General features: G+C 37.9%; 1 protein-coding gene across 2 annotated transcripts in view; it reads right to left on the minus strand.

Moving 5' to 3' along the window:
• CDK6 (cyclin dependent kinase 6) overlaps nt 1–15,955 on the minus strand; it is a 258,001-nt gene that overhangs the window by 185,458 nt on the left and 56,588 nt on the right. For both annotated transcript variants that reach the window (XM_045052382.1, XM_003982756.5), the window contains exon 3: nt 2,377–2,512. In XM_045052382.1, coding sequence (XP_044908317.1) covers nt 2,377–2,512 — 136 coding nt within the window. The remainder of the gene's footprint in view (nt 1–2,376; nt 2,513–15,955) is intronic.

Raw genomic sequence — 15,955 nt, forward strand, 5'->3', positions numbered from 1 at the left:
GCATCTGACTGCAGCTCAGGTCATGATCTCACAGTTCATGAGTTCGAGCCCCAGCACTCGCTGCTGTCAGCACAGAGCCCACTTCAGATTCTCTGTCCTCCTCTCTCTCTGCCCCTCCCCCACCTGCTCTCTCTCAAAAATAAATAAACATTAAAAAAAATAATAATAATTCCCCCTAACCCACTTTGTTTCTACTCCTACCTGATCAAACCATAGTTTAGCGCATCAGTCTGGTTTATCAACCACTTTAACTACATGATACTGTAGCAAACAGTTCCACTTAGTGGAAATCCTCCTCTAATGCCAGGAGGATTTAATGTGAAGCTCAAATCACCTATGCAGGTGGTAATGTATGATATAATATATACATATATGGTTATCTTGTTTTGCTGCTTAAAAAAATTGACTCCCCCTTCAAACTAATTTTGAACTTAGAACTAACTGCATCAGAAGAAGCTGATGGTTATTTTGACAGTATAAGTTTAAGCTGTTGGAAGTCACTTAAAAATAATTTTGAAATAATCACATCTAAAGAAAGGTTGTCAATGTGTCTTATTTATTGAGTACTTATGTGTATAAATCATTGTGTAGGGACTGTCAGGATACAAAGATGAATGAATAGTTAAAATATGGATACAAATACAATTAAAAGTAGAAAATATAACAAAGAAGAGGAGATGTGTAGAACTAGTGCTGTTTGACAAATAAGGTTACATCCACCTGTGAAAGTTGGACAAACGCTATCTGGGGTGAGCCAGATACTTAAGCACATGGTTATTGATGGGGAGTAAAGAAATGGCACTGAGCAGGAGGACCACACAGGTAGGAAATGATGAACCACACTAAGAGTCTATTTTGGAAGAACATATCGTCCATGAAAAGGGGCTACGCCCTGCATGCTAAACATGGGGTTTTAGACAAACTTACAAAGGAGAGAACTGAAGCCACAAAACTGGAATAGAAGTCCAGAGGAAAGAGGGGTGCATGTATGGAGGAGAAGAGGACCAAGAACAGATAAGTAGGGACACCTGCATTTAAAGGGCCTTTAAGTCCTTGAAACTGCTCAGGAAGAAATGAGAGCACTACTGAGCATTATATTCTTTTATGAAAGGCAGATGGGAACATAAACTCTTTATCAATCTAAAACCAAAGAAATAAATCATTCAATATGTCAAAGTTCTAAATGTGTCAGTATCTGACAACACCAACTGGCTATTACTGAAACACAAGAGAAACTATTTCCAGCTATTCCCTACTATCTAAAACAATGCTGAATTCCAGAATTCATTTCTCAACAATGAATGATTAGGTAAAGAGTCTGTTTAGTGAAGTCACCTAACTCACATAAACAGAAGGGTCTTTCATGAAGACCTGCACACGATGTGCATAGATCTAAAAGATCTACTGGAAAGTTCCATTAGGCAGAACAGAAGTATGACCAACAAAACTTTCTAAGTAGGTTTTCCATTAGACTTCAAGGAAGAAAGGATGTCTGGTCAATACAGCACATGTAGCCTGCTGACCTGTAACGAGTCTTAAATCACTCCTAAATCCCAAGGGTTTAGGACAGTACTTGGCACTTAGGCTTCCTATAAACGTTTTATAAATGAGAAAGAAAAATGGAGAAAGGAGGGCCTAAAAGCCAGTATTTCAGATTTACATAGTATAAGTTACATCCTGTAGTCAGTATACAATTATAATATGCAATGTGCTCATGTGTGAAGTTTCAAATTACATTCCTCAGAGTCTGTGAATCATCAGAAAAAGACTGAGCTACATTTACAACACTATACCTTCTAAGGTTATGGCCAGATAATGTATATTTAAATATTTTTCAATAATTTTAATATGTATAAAAACTAAAACAGTTTTTTCACAGAACCCTAAAAATAATGAATTAGAATATATCTCATTATATGAACATCTTGGTTGATATATTTAACTATATATTGAGTTCCAAAAGCTCTAATTCTGGCAATTTTTTTTTAACGTTTATTTATTTTTGAGACAGAGAGAGACAGAGCATGAAGAAGGGAGGGGCAGAGAGAGATAGAATCTGAAACAGGCTCCAGGCTCTGAGCTGTCAGCACAGAGCCCCGACGTGGGGCTCGAACTCAAAGACCGTGAGATCATGACCTGAGCCGAAGTCGGACGCTTAACCGACCAAGCCACCCAGGCGCCCCTGGCATTTTTTTAAAGTAAGCTTAATGCTCAATGTGGGCTTTGAACTCACTACTCCAAGATCAAGAGTCATATTCTCTACTGACTGAGCCAGTTGGGTGCCCTCCTGGCAATTTTCATATGGAAGGAATATGACTGCTTAATAGGCTATAATAGTGTGACTATTTAATCAAACAGACAGATGATTCTTGGTACCTTTATGGTTTCAGTGGGCACTCCAGGCTCCGGGACTTTATCCAAATAAGTGGTCAGGTCTTGATCAACATGTTCAAACACTAATGTTAGTTTGGTTTCTCTGTCTGTTCGTGACACTGTGCATACATCAAACAACCTAAAAGAAAAAAGAAAGATATTAAGTAGGTAGCAATAAGCAAAGAAGTAACATATTCTGCAACTCAATCGCACAACAGGTTTAAAAAAAAAGGCGGGGAGGGGGCGGGGGGCAGCGTTTATCATTTCTTCAAATAATATGTAAGGATGCCTAATGGGATCTGATACTTTAATTGAAATATGAAATTTAGGAGAGAAACACTTCATTAAGTGATGACAAAATCCACAGCGGCAAAGAGAAAACAACATGACTAGAGCATAGGAATGTCTGCCTGGAGAGTTTCCTTAGTTAAGACCTTACGTAGTACTTGCCAATAGAGATAGTTTAAAAAACTGCAGCCTAGGAAAAATATGGTTCTTCTTAGCTCACAGTTCAAGAATTATTAAAGAGACAGATTAAGTATTCTTTGGAGATGTTGCACTCTGCGATGAAGATTTTCCTGGAATTTAAGGTGTTACAATCATGCCTGTGAAAATAAGGATGATGAAATATGGTTTATTTCTAAGAGAGCCTTCTCATCTTGGGGAATCAAATCATTTCCCTGGAAAGGGCATAAATCCTTGGTTTAAAAATTTCAAATATCACACTAATCAAAACTGAAATTTTAACTTTTGTTTTTTTTTTGGAGAGAGGAGGTATTTTAAACAGCATTAGTAAACTACATCATCATTAAATGATACAGATGAACAAACATTATAATTAAGTCTGGATGGGCAAATCTGGTATCTTCCATAAAATTCTACAACTAATTTAAAATTTAAGTTTTAAAAGCAAAGCCCTTGGTAGTCAAAAGCATTTTTAAGCCCAGGGACAAATTTTTCTTTACTTTCAACCACGCATAACACACTATCCGACACATGAGATGCTCACCACATGCTTGAATAATTAAACAAACCACCTGTAAACAAGCTGTAAATTTGACAAGAATGTAATATAAATACTAAGAAAAGGCTAACAAAATGCTATACATAGTCTTCTCACTTTTAAAGACGGAATAAACACGCCCTTCAAAGAAACTAACTATAAATGTGCATATAACCCATTACTAAAACGCCGGGTTGACTCTCAATTATCTACTTTGCATCCTACCTCTTGAATTTTTAATGCATGCCACCCTACTGCATTTCTGGGCTGAACAGGTCCTTCACAATATTTGGTACTTCTCTGTGAATCTACACTAAACTTTAAAATAAACTAAAGAACAATATAATGAAGTTGAATCTGGTGGGATGAACACAACCATCACCAACCACACTTACTTCACAGTCAGATCTGCACTACTTTTTAATTATACGCAATTTGGGATGAGTTCTATGACTCCACTAAAATCAGTTAAGATCAACTGAATTTCTTCTCACATTTATCTACTTTTAAGTATTCTGATTTCTAAGTTTTAGTCACCTACTTCACGTGATTTTTTTTGTTTTCTTGAAATTCTAGTCTTCTTAAAGTCACTGATGCGACTTATTCTAAAAAATTATTCCGATTAAGTAAAAACTCCTAATAAATTTATTAAAGATAAGGCCATTAATCATATGAGTGTCATACTATGACCAATATACTTGCTATCATGAATGAATCCGACACCTGGGAAGTTTATCAAAACAACCCTTTCCGTTTGGTAATGTGAGGCAACTACCATTTATTCATAGGTTCCTTTGAACCATCTTCTCTCCATTAATCCCACATACTTTTCCAGCTTTACTTTTTCCTTCCTTTTGAAGAAGAAAAAGAAGCTTCTTTCTATATGTTTTCTATTTTTTTTCTTTTTTAAAAAATGCTTACTTATTTATTTTGAGAGAGAGAGAGAGAGAGAGAGAGAGAGAGAGAGAGAGAGAGAGAGAACACGAGCTCCTGACCAGGGGGAGGGGAGGGAGGGGGTGGCGCAAAGACAGTCCCAAGCAGGCTCAGCCCTGTCAGTGCAGAGCCCAATTTGGGGCTCAATCTCATGAACTGTAGATCATGACTTGAGCTAAGATCGAGAGTCGGACGCTCAACTGACTGAGCCACCCAGGCACCCCTGCTTCTATTTTTGTAATACAATAAAACCACAGTGATGTACTAAATTCAAACACAAACATGGGAACTGCACCACTATAGCTGTGCTCCTTAAACATCACTTTAAAAATGCTTTCCACTATAATGAATGCATTTCCTTCATGAAAAAAAAAATACATTGTTTATCACTGCCTCAGGTCAACACTGATCTTAGTAAGTCCAGTTCTTACTGTGCTTATAATCTGTAATTGACAGGGACATAACTGGAGAATAAAACGATCATAAAACACTGCTGAACCAAAGATCACCCGCTTCCAAACCGTTGTTAGTTACCTAACAGCCGCGGCAGTATGTTATGTTGCTTCATTTTACTGAAACCATGTTTTCAAACACTCTTCGTATGACACAATTCAAGAATAACATCTAACCCACCCAACTTATTTTCCTCAATGTTGTATCACTCTCTTCAAGATATAAAGACTCACTGATGGCACCTGCAGTGATTGGGACTCCACATGTGAGAGCTAGGCAAAGGTGAAATCATGGAAGCCACTGCCAACTGCTGTAAATCATAAGCCATGGAGAAAAGGCACTAATTTTAATTGGCAATTGGTAAAATGTGGAATGTTAAAGAGACACATGTGACACTGCATAGTATTTACCATTCTTGTATAAATTTTAATGTATCTTCTTAACGTATTCTCGACTAGGTAAAGAATGGTGTTAGGTAAGAAGGCTCATGCTGGTTCAAGGAGATAAATTCTTTTTATTTCTTAAGGTGCTATTATTTTTTGGGTGGGGGCACTTTCTGAAATCAACTTTTAGAACCTTATTTTATAAGTGGAGATCGCATTTTTCATTTTGTACTAACATTTCTTCCCTAGAGTTTCTTTCTTTCTCTTTTTCTTTCTTTCTTTCTTTCTTTCTTTCTTTCTTTCTTTCTTTCTTTCTTTCTTTCTTTCTTTCTTTCTTTCTCTTTTCTTTTTCCTTCCTTCCTTCCTTCCTTCCTTCCTTCCTTCCTTCCTTCCTTCCTTCCTTCCTTCCTTCCTTCCTCCTTTCTTTCTTTTTCTCTCTCTCTCCCTCTCTTTCTTTCTTTAGAGGGCAAGGTAGAGGGGCAGAGGGAGAGAGAGAATTCCAAGTAGGCTCCAGGATCAGCACAGAGCCCAATGTGGAGCTTGATGCCACAACCCTGGGATTGTGACCTGAGCAGAACACTCAGGGGTGCCCGGGTGGCTCAGTCTGTTGTATCCCACTCTTGACTTCGGCTCAGGTCATGACTGTGAGTTTGAGCACAGGATCAGGCTCTGTGCTTATAGTGTGGAACCTGCTTGGGATTTTCTCTCTCCTCTCTCTGCACCTCTCTCTCAAAATAAATACATTTAAAATAAAAAAAGAAAAGAGTCAGAAGCATTCAACCAACTGAGCCACCTAGGCACCCCTTCTCTAGAGATACAATTCGGCCATTTGTATCTTCAAAGCAAAAAATCATCAAAATACAAGATTAGCATAGCACATTAACATCCTACTGATAATGGTTACATATGCATATTTTTTATTGGTTTCCAAACCACGGGGAATTTATGTAACCAAGGCTCTCCAAGCTTTTATTATTTGTATGCAACTTCAGAGACAACCAGTTTATCAATTTATAATGTAATGGTCATGATCAGGGTAAATGATACCTTTCCAGTGAATAAATATATGCCAGTCATTGCTGGGGAAATTTAGGTCTCTTTTATGCCCCAAATACAACTATCTAATTATCTAGAGAATCAAATTAAAATGCAGTATTCAGAAGGTAGCCCATATAATGGGTATAATCTAGATGATCTTAGCCTAAATTTATTCTTTGTGCTTCAATAAAGTACAGTGACTCCAGACACATTTTTCCACAGATGCAATTATTTCTTTTCCTTGGTCAGTGCAGAAATAGAATAATTTGTACTTCGGAAAGTACCTTTATCTGTTTACCCATGAAGAAAGCTTCCTTTTATTTGCCTTTGTCTTGTTTTGAATATATAATACACGGCTTACAAAATTTTCTAATGGCTACATTTCAGCTTATATTTCATCAGGTAACATTTGAGAGGATATTTTTATTTTGCAGGTTAGTACTATAAATTTTCACTGTTGGCCAAGTCAATGGTAGTGGATAGTTTTCTTATAGAGCATGATTCTAAATACAATGAGTAGATGCCTGCTAGCTCTAATCAACAGGTTGTACCTCCTGTCCTTTTCCCCTATATTTGAGAACCACATACTACTTACTGTCCGTGGCCTCAGGAAACAGACCACGCAGAATTACTGGAAAGAAAAGAAATATAGCATCAAATTGGTCCTTACTTCCCACCCCTCCCAAGAGGCCAAAACATTTCAGTGGCTAAGTTTTCACGTTTTTCTTAACTAGAATGAAACATGGGTTTTAGGAGAGTAACTAATTTAGTCGAAGGGAGAAAGTGACAAAAGTTACTGATTTAGTTGAAAGGAGAAAGCAACAAGTAACACAGTATCTTCAAAAAGTATAACAATTTTGTAAAGAGTATGTATTAATGTTGCATAGGCTTAAACTCAGGAAAAACACAGGTCAGTCCATTATCTACAAATTCTTCATCTTGGCGGCCAAGAGGTCTTCTGAGCTTTCACCAGAATCTCCCACAGTCACCTCAGGTACAGAATCTCCTTACTTTTCAGGAATTGTATATGCCACTGTAATTCCTTCAGGTAAGTCAGGAACTGGACCTGAAGAATTTCCTCTTCTGAAACCTCAGATACCAACTCAATACCTCACTCACTGTCTTCATGTATTGTCTCTCCCTCTTCTTGAACAACCTCCTGTTTGGGCAGTGCTGCTACCCTTTTCTTTTATCCTCCTGCTGCTTTCAGCAATTTCTTCTTTTTTAAAAATACTTTTAAAATGTATTTTATGGGGGCGCCTGGGTGGTGCAGTCGGTTGAGCGTCAGACTTCAGCCAGGTCACGATCTCGCGGTCCGTGAGTTCGAGCCCCGCGTCAGGCTCTGGGCTGATGGCTCAGAGCCTGGAGCCTGTTTCCGATTCTGTGTCTCCCTCTCTCTCTGCCCCTCCCCCGTTCATGCTCTGTCTCTCTCTGTCCCAAAAATAAATAAAAACGTTAAAAAAATTAAAAAAATGTATTTTATGTATGTATGTATGTATGTATTTATGAGAGAGACAGAGAGAGCATGAGTGAGCAAGGGGCAGAGAGAGAGAGAGTGGGAGAGAAAGAATCCCACCAGGTGCAGAGAGAGAGAGAGAGAGAGAGAGAGAGAGAGAGAGGGAGAGAGAGAGGGAGAGTGCAGAGCCTGGATTGGGGCTCCAGCTCACCTGAAGTGGGGCTTGAACTCACAAACCGTGAGATCATGACCTGAGCCAAAGTCGGATGCTTAACCGACTGAGCCAACCAGGCGCCCCGAGGATTTTCACTTTTAGGAAAAAAGGAGAAAAGTGAAAATAGCATTCAATATTTGTTTTGTAGTGAGCCTTTACAGAGACAGCATGCACCCCAAACAGTGAGAGGTGGCACCCCCAACCTCCGTCCTCACAACTATACTCAGCCTCTAGGCATCAAGCCACCATAGCTTTGAATTTTTCTGAGAGCATCTGTGCTTTTTCTCGATTTATTCTGTGCACCCATGAGCAAGATGTGTCCCATAGTATCAGAAAAGCCGAGGAGAGGTTATTTTTTGGGTCTGGGAACACTCAAAAAATTTTCCATATAAATTAATGGTAATTGCTTCTTCACTTTACACCACTTCAGCCTACAGAAGGTTTCATAGGAACAGTCTACTTCCAAATAGCAGGAAAAGCCTGTATTCATCTTAGGAATTTTAGAACATAATATTTATGATGCTTTTTGTCTACAATGACTCCCTCTGGAATTACCCCAAATCAAATAAATAATAGTCACTGTGGTGGGCAATAAAGAGAACATAGATGTTTTAATATAACAAATAAGTCTCACATAAAGCAACTGAGCTAAACAAGAACTGAAATCCCTGGTATTTGGCAGGAGGTTAACAATCTGTAATATATTTATATAAATCAATGAGGAATGTGGCCGGGCTGCCTATAACCCCTACACTTGCAAAACAAAAGAGCCAGACAGGTCTGAACATTTGAACATAAACACTGGAAAATAACGTCAACTGTATGATTTCTTGTGTTGACCAACATCTTAAGACTTTCTAGAACGTTTTTTTTTTTTTTTGCTATTCAGTAAACTGACAAAAATACCATTTCAACTATTACATGCTGTAGTTCCATAAGAGAAATATATTCACACTGTGCTGAATATGAGCAAAATATCTCAGATGACTTTTAGAGGAAATGAAAACTACCATTCAATATGTATCCATTAGAGCTGTGCTTAATGTGATCCAAGCGAATATTCAAAAAGTAGAAGTGAAAAGTGGTTCTCGGCATTTACCAAATTTTTGAATCCAGTTTAGCTATGCAAAAGGCAATCCAAAAAAGGCAGATAGGTCATTACCATTTCACAATTAAGTCAGCCAAAGCCCCTAACTATCCCATAAAGTAAGTTCTCTCCCAGTCTCTATTGTCCTGACCCCTCAGCTGCAGGGCAGAGAGCAAGCACTGCGGTCCCAGCACAGCTCTCAGCCTTCCAGCTGTCCTAGTGATGTAATTATCTCATAACAAAATATCTCCGTGAATTAACTCTGCATCCTACCCATTGTAATTCTTAATGACTGCTTCCTGTTCATGTTTTCCATTTAACTTGCTATTCTGGATCTACTGCATAGGCAAGTTGCCTTCATCTAATGGATGGGATTACATCCAATAGGTTTGGGATTTCCAAAGATTACAATTTACAAAGGTCTCCCAAACAACATGCTTTGTAAACACAAGCCCTGCCTTTCTGTTGTGGTTATAATAAAAGGGAAATCTGCATTATTTGCTGTGATTAAACTTTGACCTGTCACAGGAAGTTCTAGGAGGATTTTTTTTTCCTGTCACTTTTTTTTTTTCATACTCTTGAATGTTTGGACATCAAATAGTTCAAGAGCTGAGAGATGTCTGGCACAGCTGCCTAAGGGCCCTAAACAAAATTTTTTTGAACTACAGCCAGTCTTTGGAATTGAGAAGTATTCTTTTTTATCTCCTTTTCTCTATTGTCCATGAAGCACACTCTGTGCCTATAGCTTCTTGCATGGACCCAATTTATGTTCACGCATCCCACTTGCCCTACACTACTGGATCCTTGCCAGGGTGTTCTCCTTTTGCTCATTAAATATGGACTGTGTGTGCACTTGTTCTAAACCAACACTGAATGGTGTAACTCCAGAGGTATTTGCCACCAACAATAATCAGCATGCTTCCAGAAGGAGCTTGCCATTTCAGCAGCATCCATAAACATTTATGAGTACCTACCACGTGCAGGTGCGGTACTAAGTTTTAGAGACTACAAAACATCTAAGATGGGTACTGTCTGTAAGAGCCTTACTATCTAGCCAGGGGAGAGAAGACTGACATATAAAATCATAAATAATGACGCATGGCTGTGTATTAATTCCAAATAAATTCTATAAATATAACATGAAACTTTATATATCACATCAAAGCAAATTCTTTCTACGTGCTATTACAGTAGACATCTGTGATGTCTGCCTTTCCAACACCTATTACCTCTTCTATAAACCATATCCTCATTTTTTTGAGGAACCACTCCTACTCAGGCAATATGGTTTTGGGGGGATGAGTGCAGCATGGCATGTAAACCTACCCTGGACAAAGAGAGTGATAATGATTGATTCAGGGATGGACAGGACCGTGTGAATCAGTCCCAGGACTTTAACTGTAACTTCTGGGAGGGTAGAACTCTCTTTATCTGAGATTACCAAACCGGCAACATATAAGCCCGCAGCTGCCGATGCCTGTCATTGCCACCACTTTAGTGAGCATACCATAGGATAGAGCCAGCAGGGAAAAGAGCCAGAGCAGAGAAATGACAGGCAAGAGACTTTGGTTAAGTACTGGCCCTACCTGTGCCTGATATACCCTTGGATTTATTAGTTATGTTAGTAACATTGGGTTGGGCTTTTATTACTAGCAAAAACAAAGGAACAAAAAAACACAACAACAACAGAAAACAAAAACAGCCTTAAGACATTTATACATATCTTAGAAGGGTTAAATGATTCTGAAACATCAACATCTGACCTCAAATATGTCTTATATATTAGACAAAATGAATTAAGGTCAAGCATATAAACAATAGTAGTTTCCTCTAGGTGACTGCACCAGTCCTGACTTGCTGGGAGAAAATTTACCTTAAATGGTCCCTCCATGAGCATGTCCACTGGGCTGCACTGGGCAGCCCCAGAACAGACTAGTTCATCTCTCCCAAGGAACCATGCGACTTCCTTTCAGGATTCCCATTTGAGGCTCCTGGTCTGACTACAGAAACATTTTGTGGAGAAAAAGCAGAGAAAGGCAGAAGACACAGGGATAAGTTCATCGCAAATAGGAATATGTAACCTAGAACAGGAAAGGACTCAGTGGGGTAAGAGGAAATGAGGAGGCAAGGAGAAGTATTTAAAAATAACACAAAGTTTAATTTAAAGGCTGAATCCAATGCTCAGAGATATGTTCTCCTGGAACCCTCAATTAAGCAACCCCACCACCTATTGCTGAAAAGGGGACATGCACAGTAAAGTGGACCCTTGCACAATGCAGAGTTTTTAGGGGTGCTGACCTCCCTGCAGTCAAAAATCCATGTGTAACTTTTGATTCCCCCAAAACTTAACTTCCAATAGTCTACTGTTCACCGGAGGCCTCACTGAGAACACAAACAGCTGATTAACACATATTTTCTATGTTATATGTATTACATACTGTATTTTTAAAATAAAGTAAGCTAAAGAAAATGTAATTTAAAAAAATCATAAGGAAGAGAAGATACATTTACAGTACTATATCAGAAAAAAAAATCTGCATACAAGTGGGTGTGCGCATTCAAACCCGTGTTATTCAAGGGTCAACTGAAATGTCAAATTGTAATTCTAAAGCAGGGAAATCTCTTTGTATTCATGTTGTTAAGTTTAAAGTTACCATAACCTGACAAGTGAATGCAAAGTCAACCTCTTTTATTTATGAAATCACTTGATTCTTTACAGCATAAAATGTGTTCATAAGAAAGTTTTGTGGTTCATCATCTTCCTGTTCATCCTCAGAGTTTCTACTAATCTGGTTTCAGCGTCTATCTATATATGTGTGGCCATCTGGATCTATGAGTTAATATCTTTGCGTGCATTAATCAGAAAATGTTTTACAAGCTAAATGGGAATCCCCCAAATTGGGCAAGTTTACAAGATATGACTTGCACTACAGTAAATATTTAAAACAGAGCAAACAGTAAAACCTGTATATATGGAAACACACTACTACCATATGATAGCACAAGACAGCACAAAATTGGTATACTATTAGCTAGGCCCCAAATAAGCTTTCTGGATGTCCTAATGGGAATATGGGGTGCCTGTATACTACTGTGTTCATATTCAAGATGAATTCCTGAAATGGACATTAAACAATAGAATTTAAACTTCTTTCACAGTCAGTCCTACAGCAAGCACTTCTTACCCAACCGTTCTTTCAACTGTTAATGCATTTTGTCTCAATGAAAGGCAGAGAGAATGAGGTAGCAGCATCACTCTGTTATGCCAACTATATGCTATTATGGGAAAAAGGAAACGCTACTTTAGCGCTAAAACAAATGAGGAAATCATAAAAACATATCTGTTCTCTTAGAGGGCAGAGGATGGTAGCAGAGGCAAATATGCGATAAGTGTATTTTAAGTCACCATGCGAGTCAATCTACCCAGAATCAAGAGAGAGAAAACAGGGATAGCTAGACAATACTGAGCTGATACTTCTGCTGAGTCCAGTTCCAATACAAAATAGTTGTTTTGTAAGTTCCAAAAACCATAAAGCCAACTCCATAGAAAGAAGAAACCTGCAAATTGAGAAAATCAGGGACTACTACATATTGATTAGAATAAACCCCATTCAGCAACCCCAGCTATAGCGCAGGAATGAGATCCTACACTTTTACCTGTTGAGGTCTCCCCCAAGACTCAATTACCTCACTTTTAGCCTTTTTCTTACGTACCACCTGGCTTCAATCAGCCACCTGACATACATGGATAGATATGCTGGTCAAAATAAGGGCCTGACAAGAGAGAATGGATTAAGAGACCTCAAAAACTGTGGCATTTGGTGTGAAGGTGGGGTTCAGGGGCCCCCAAGTCTTAAACCCTACTGGGAGGTCAGAGGTTGCAGACTACAAACTAAAAACAGGCTTAAACTGTGTGCCTCTCCACACTTGTGTTTATCCTGTTCTTTTAATTCTCCACGACACCCAGAATGGTACCCAATACCTCATCTAACACACAGCAGGTGTTTAATAATGTTTACTGAATGAACTAAAGTTTTCAGAATTGTCACTCAGGGAAAAGTCAGCAGTAAAAGAAAAGGGGATCCTCAGAGACATCACTAGGAAATAAAGCATGGCACTCTGAGTAAGCCACATCTTGTAACTGGTGGTAAATGAGGACACACACTAATAAGTTGCATTTATTCCTTAACACTGTTAGTTTGCTCCCTATCTACTGTGTAATTCTACGTATTTAGAATTCTTTAGTCTTCACAACAACTCTATGAAATGGTGCTCATTTTATGAATAAAGAAACAGATGTATATAAACAAATGTTCACGGCAGCATCATCCATAATAGCTAAAGTAGAAACAACGGAAGTGTCCATCAACTAATGAATGGATAAACAGAATGTGGTATATCCATGTAATGGAATATTATTTGATAATAAAAAGGAATGAAGTAGAGATACATGGTGTGATATGGATAAATCTTGAGTAGGCAGATCCATAGGGACAGCAAGTAGATTAGTGGCTGCCTGGGGCTGGAAGTTGGTAGGGCAGGGAGAGGTGGAAAGGAATAGAAAATGACCACTGGGTTTCTTTTTAAGGTGATAAAATGGTCTAAAATTAGATCATGGTGATGGTTGCACAACTCAGTAAATACACTAAAACCCCCCGAATTGTTTATACAGATAAATTTGATGGTATGTAAAGTATATCTCAATAAAATTGCTTAAAAACAAAAGGAGAAAAGAAATAGCCAGAGAGAGGTTTAGTACTTTGCCTAAAGCACACTACAGTAAGTGGTGGAGACAGGATCCGAAGTCAGGCTATCTGCTTCCAGAGTCTGATTTCCTAACCAATCCTGCCTCTGTATGTAGGGCAGCATTTGGGTCAGAGACCTCTCCACGGCAAAGGAGACACACTGGCTGGCAGGAGCCGTGGTAATGCCAATCCACAAATGTCTCTGGTAAACTTGGATATAGCAGTATATGCTTTACATGCTGGGCTGAAAAAAAAATGTTCAGAAAATTCACAGAAAAAATAAAGCTGAAGACTACTGATCCTCCCTAGGCCCCCTTACTAGTTAGAAAAATGACACACTTCAGTTCACCCTACAGGGCTTGAAAAAGATATTCTGATCTCAAAAATATAAGAGTTAAATGATATTTTTGAAAGCAAAGTCAACAGCTCTGGCTTGAGTCAGAAAGAGTGCTGGATTCTGGAAAACTTTCAACATTCAGTTCTGTCTCCATTTCTGACCTGTAAAAGCCCTGTTCTCCAGCTTTGGGCCTCTCTTGAGGAAAAACGACGAATCAGCCAAAACTAGGCAGCTGTCTGTGCTGAAGACTGTCTGCTGGGTCTTAGAAGAAAACTAACCAAACTTTACCTACACCGTAAGCCAAAAATCTTTCATAATCACATCCTTATGAGGTGAGTAAATTTATCCCAGCACTAATTCAGGTACTTAGGATTAGGTTCTTATCTAATAAAACAACTACTGAAATTAGTTCCTTTTAAGGAAACATAAATGACTGTAAACATATGAGAAAATGTTAAACTATGGTAATAACTTAAAGAAACATAAATGAAAACATTAGCGATATACTGTTTAAGCCCCTCAAATTGGGTAACAAATTTTTATAAGATAAAATGGAATAGCATCTGTGAGTGTTTGTGAAATGGACCCACATCACTGTGGGAGTACAAATTGGTAAAACAAACAAACAAATTAAAAAAAAAAAAACCTTTCTGGAGAGACAGATACACAAATTGATAGAGGATTCAAATTCATATTTATTGAACATGGAAAGGCATTCATAATATATTATTAAAAGAAAATGCAGGTTTCAAAAGAGTATGTACAGCATGATTCCATATATATAAACAAAATGGTATAAAGATAAACCAAGAATGGCACCTGGGAGGCTCAGTCGGTTAAGCGTCTAACTCTTGATTTTGGCTCAGGTCATGATCTCCTGGTTCGTGAATTTAAGCCTCACATCTGGCTCCGTAATGACCGTGCGGAGCCTGCTTGGGATTCCCTCTCTCTCAATCTCTCAAAATAAAATAAAATAAAAAAGATGAATCAAGATGCTAACAGTGTTATCTCTTGGTGATAAGATTACAGAATTGCTTTTTCTGTTATTTGCCTACCTAGACTTTCTATAATGAGAACTTAAACAGTTTTTAATAAGAAAAAAAAAATCCCCATTTCAAAAAAAAGAATTATAAAAGCTTCTTTTCTCATTTAAGTTTTCTTCCTTCCATCACTCATATACTTTTCTTCAATCTGCTCCTGAGTTACTGAGAAAATCCCAATCCTCAATCCTGAAACCACAGTTTTAAAAATTAAGTATGTTAACAACTTACGGTCTTAAATTTGTTCTAGGAAAAAAAATGTGTATGCATTACTGCTTCACTGAAGGTATGTGATTTTAATCTTTCTCCAATATGGAGTAACTCCGTAAAGAATGTGGGAAAAATAAAATTACCTTTCTGATGCCTGGCTAATTGTCAGGTCAAAATTAACAGAATTACCATGAAATATAAGAGAAACAATGACAGCTCACGAATTCTTCAAGTTACTTTAATGTTTGCCATACAAGACAAGGTAGAATCATGGAATTTTGAAAGTATGGGGAGCTTTAAAGATTATCTGGCTTTGTACTTTTATCTTATAGATAAGGAGACACAGGTCAACAGAATGCAGAATGGCAAAACTAACTAAAGAAATAAGATACCTGGGTCTCATGAATAAGAATTCTGTGCCCTTTCTAATATAATAAAGTATAAGCAACCACAATAACGAACACATGTTTTTTAAAAGTCATTATAAAAATTAACATCTAACATCTTACCTTTTAAAATTAGATCTATTCAAGCAAAATTTCCAAGAACTACTGTGTTAAGAATTCAGAAAGGTTCTATAAATATATTTTAAGAACACCATCAGGAAACTATATTAAAAGATAAGAAAAACAGAACATAGTTGGAAAAGTTGAAAGAACTGTTATCTCTATCAACTGCCAAAC

This window comes from Felis catus, chromosome A2 (assembly GCF_018350175.1).
Source record: "Felis catus isolate Fca126 chromosome A2, F.catus_Fca126_mat1.0, whole genome shotgun sequence".
Taxonomy (NCBI): domain Eukaryota; kingdom Metazoa; phylum Chordata; class Mammalia; order Carnivora; family Felidae; genus Felis; species Felis catus.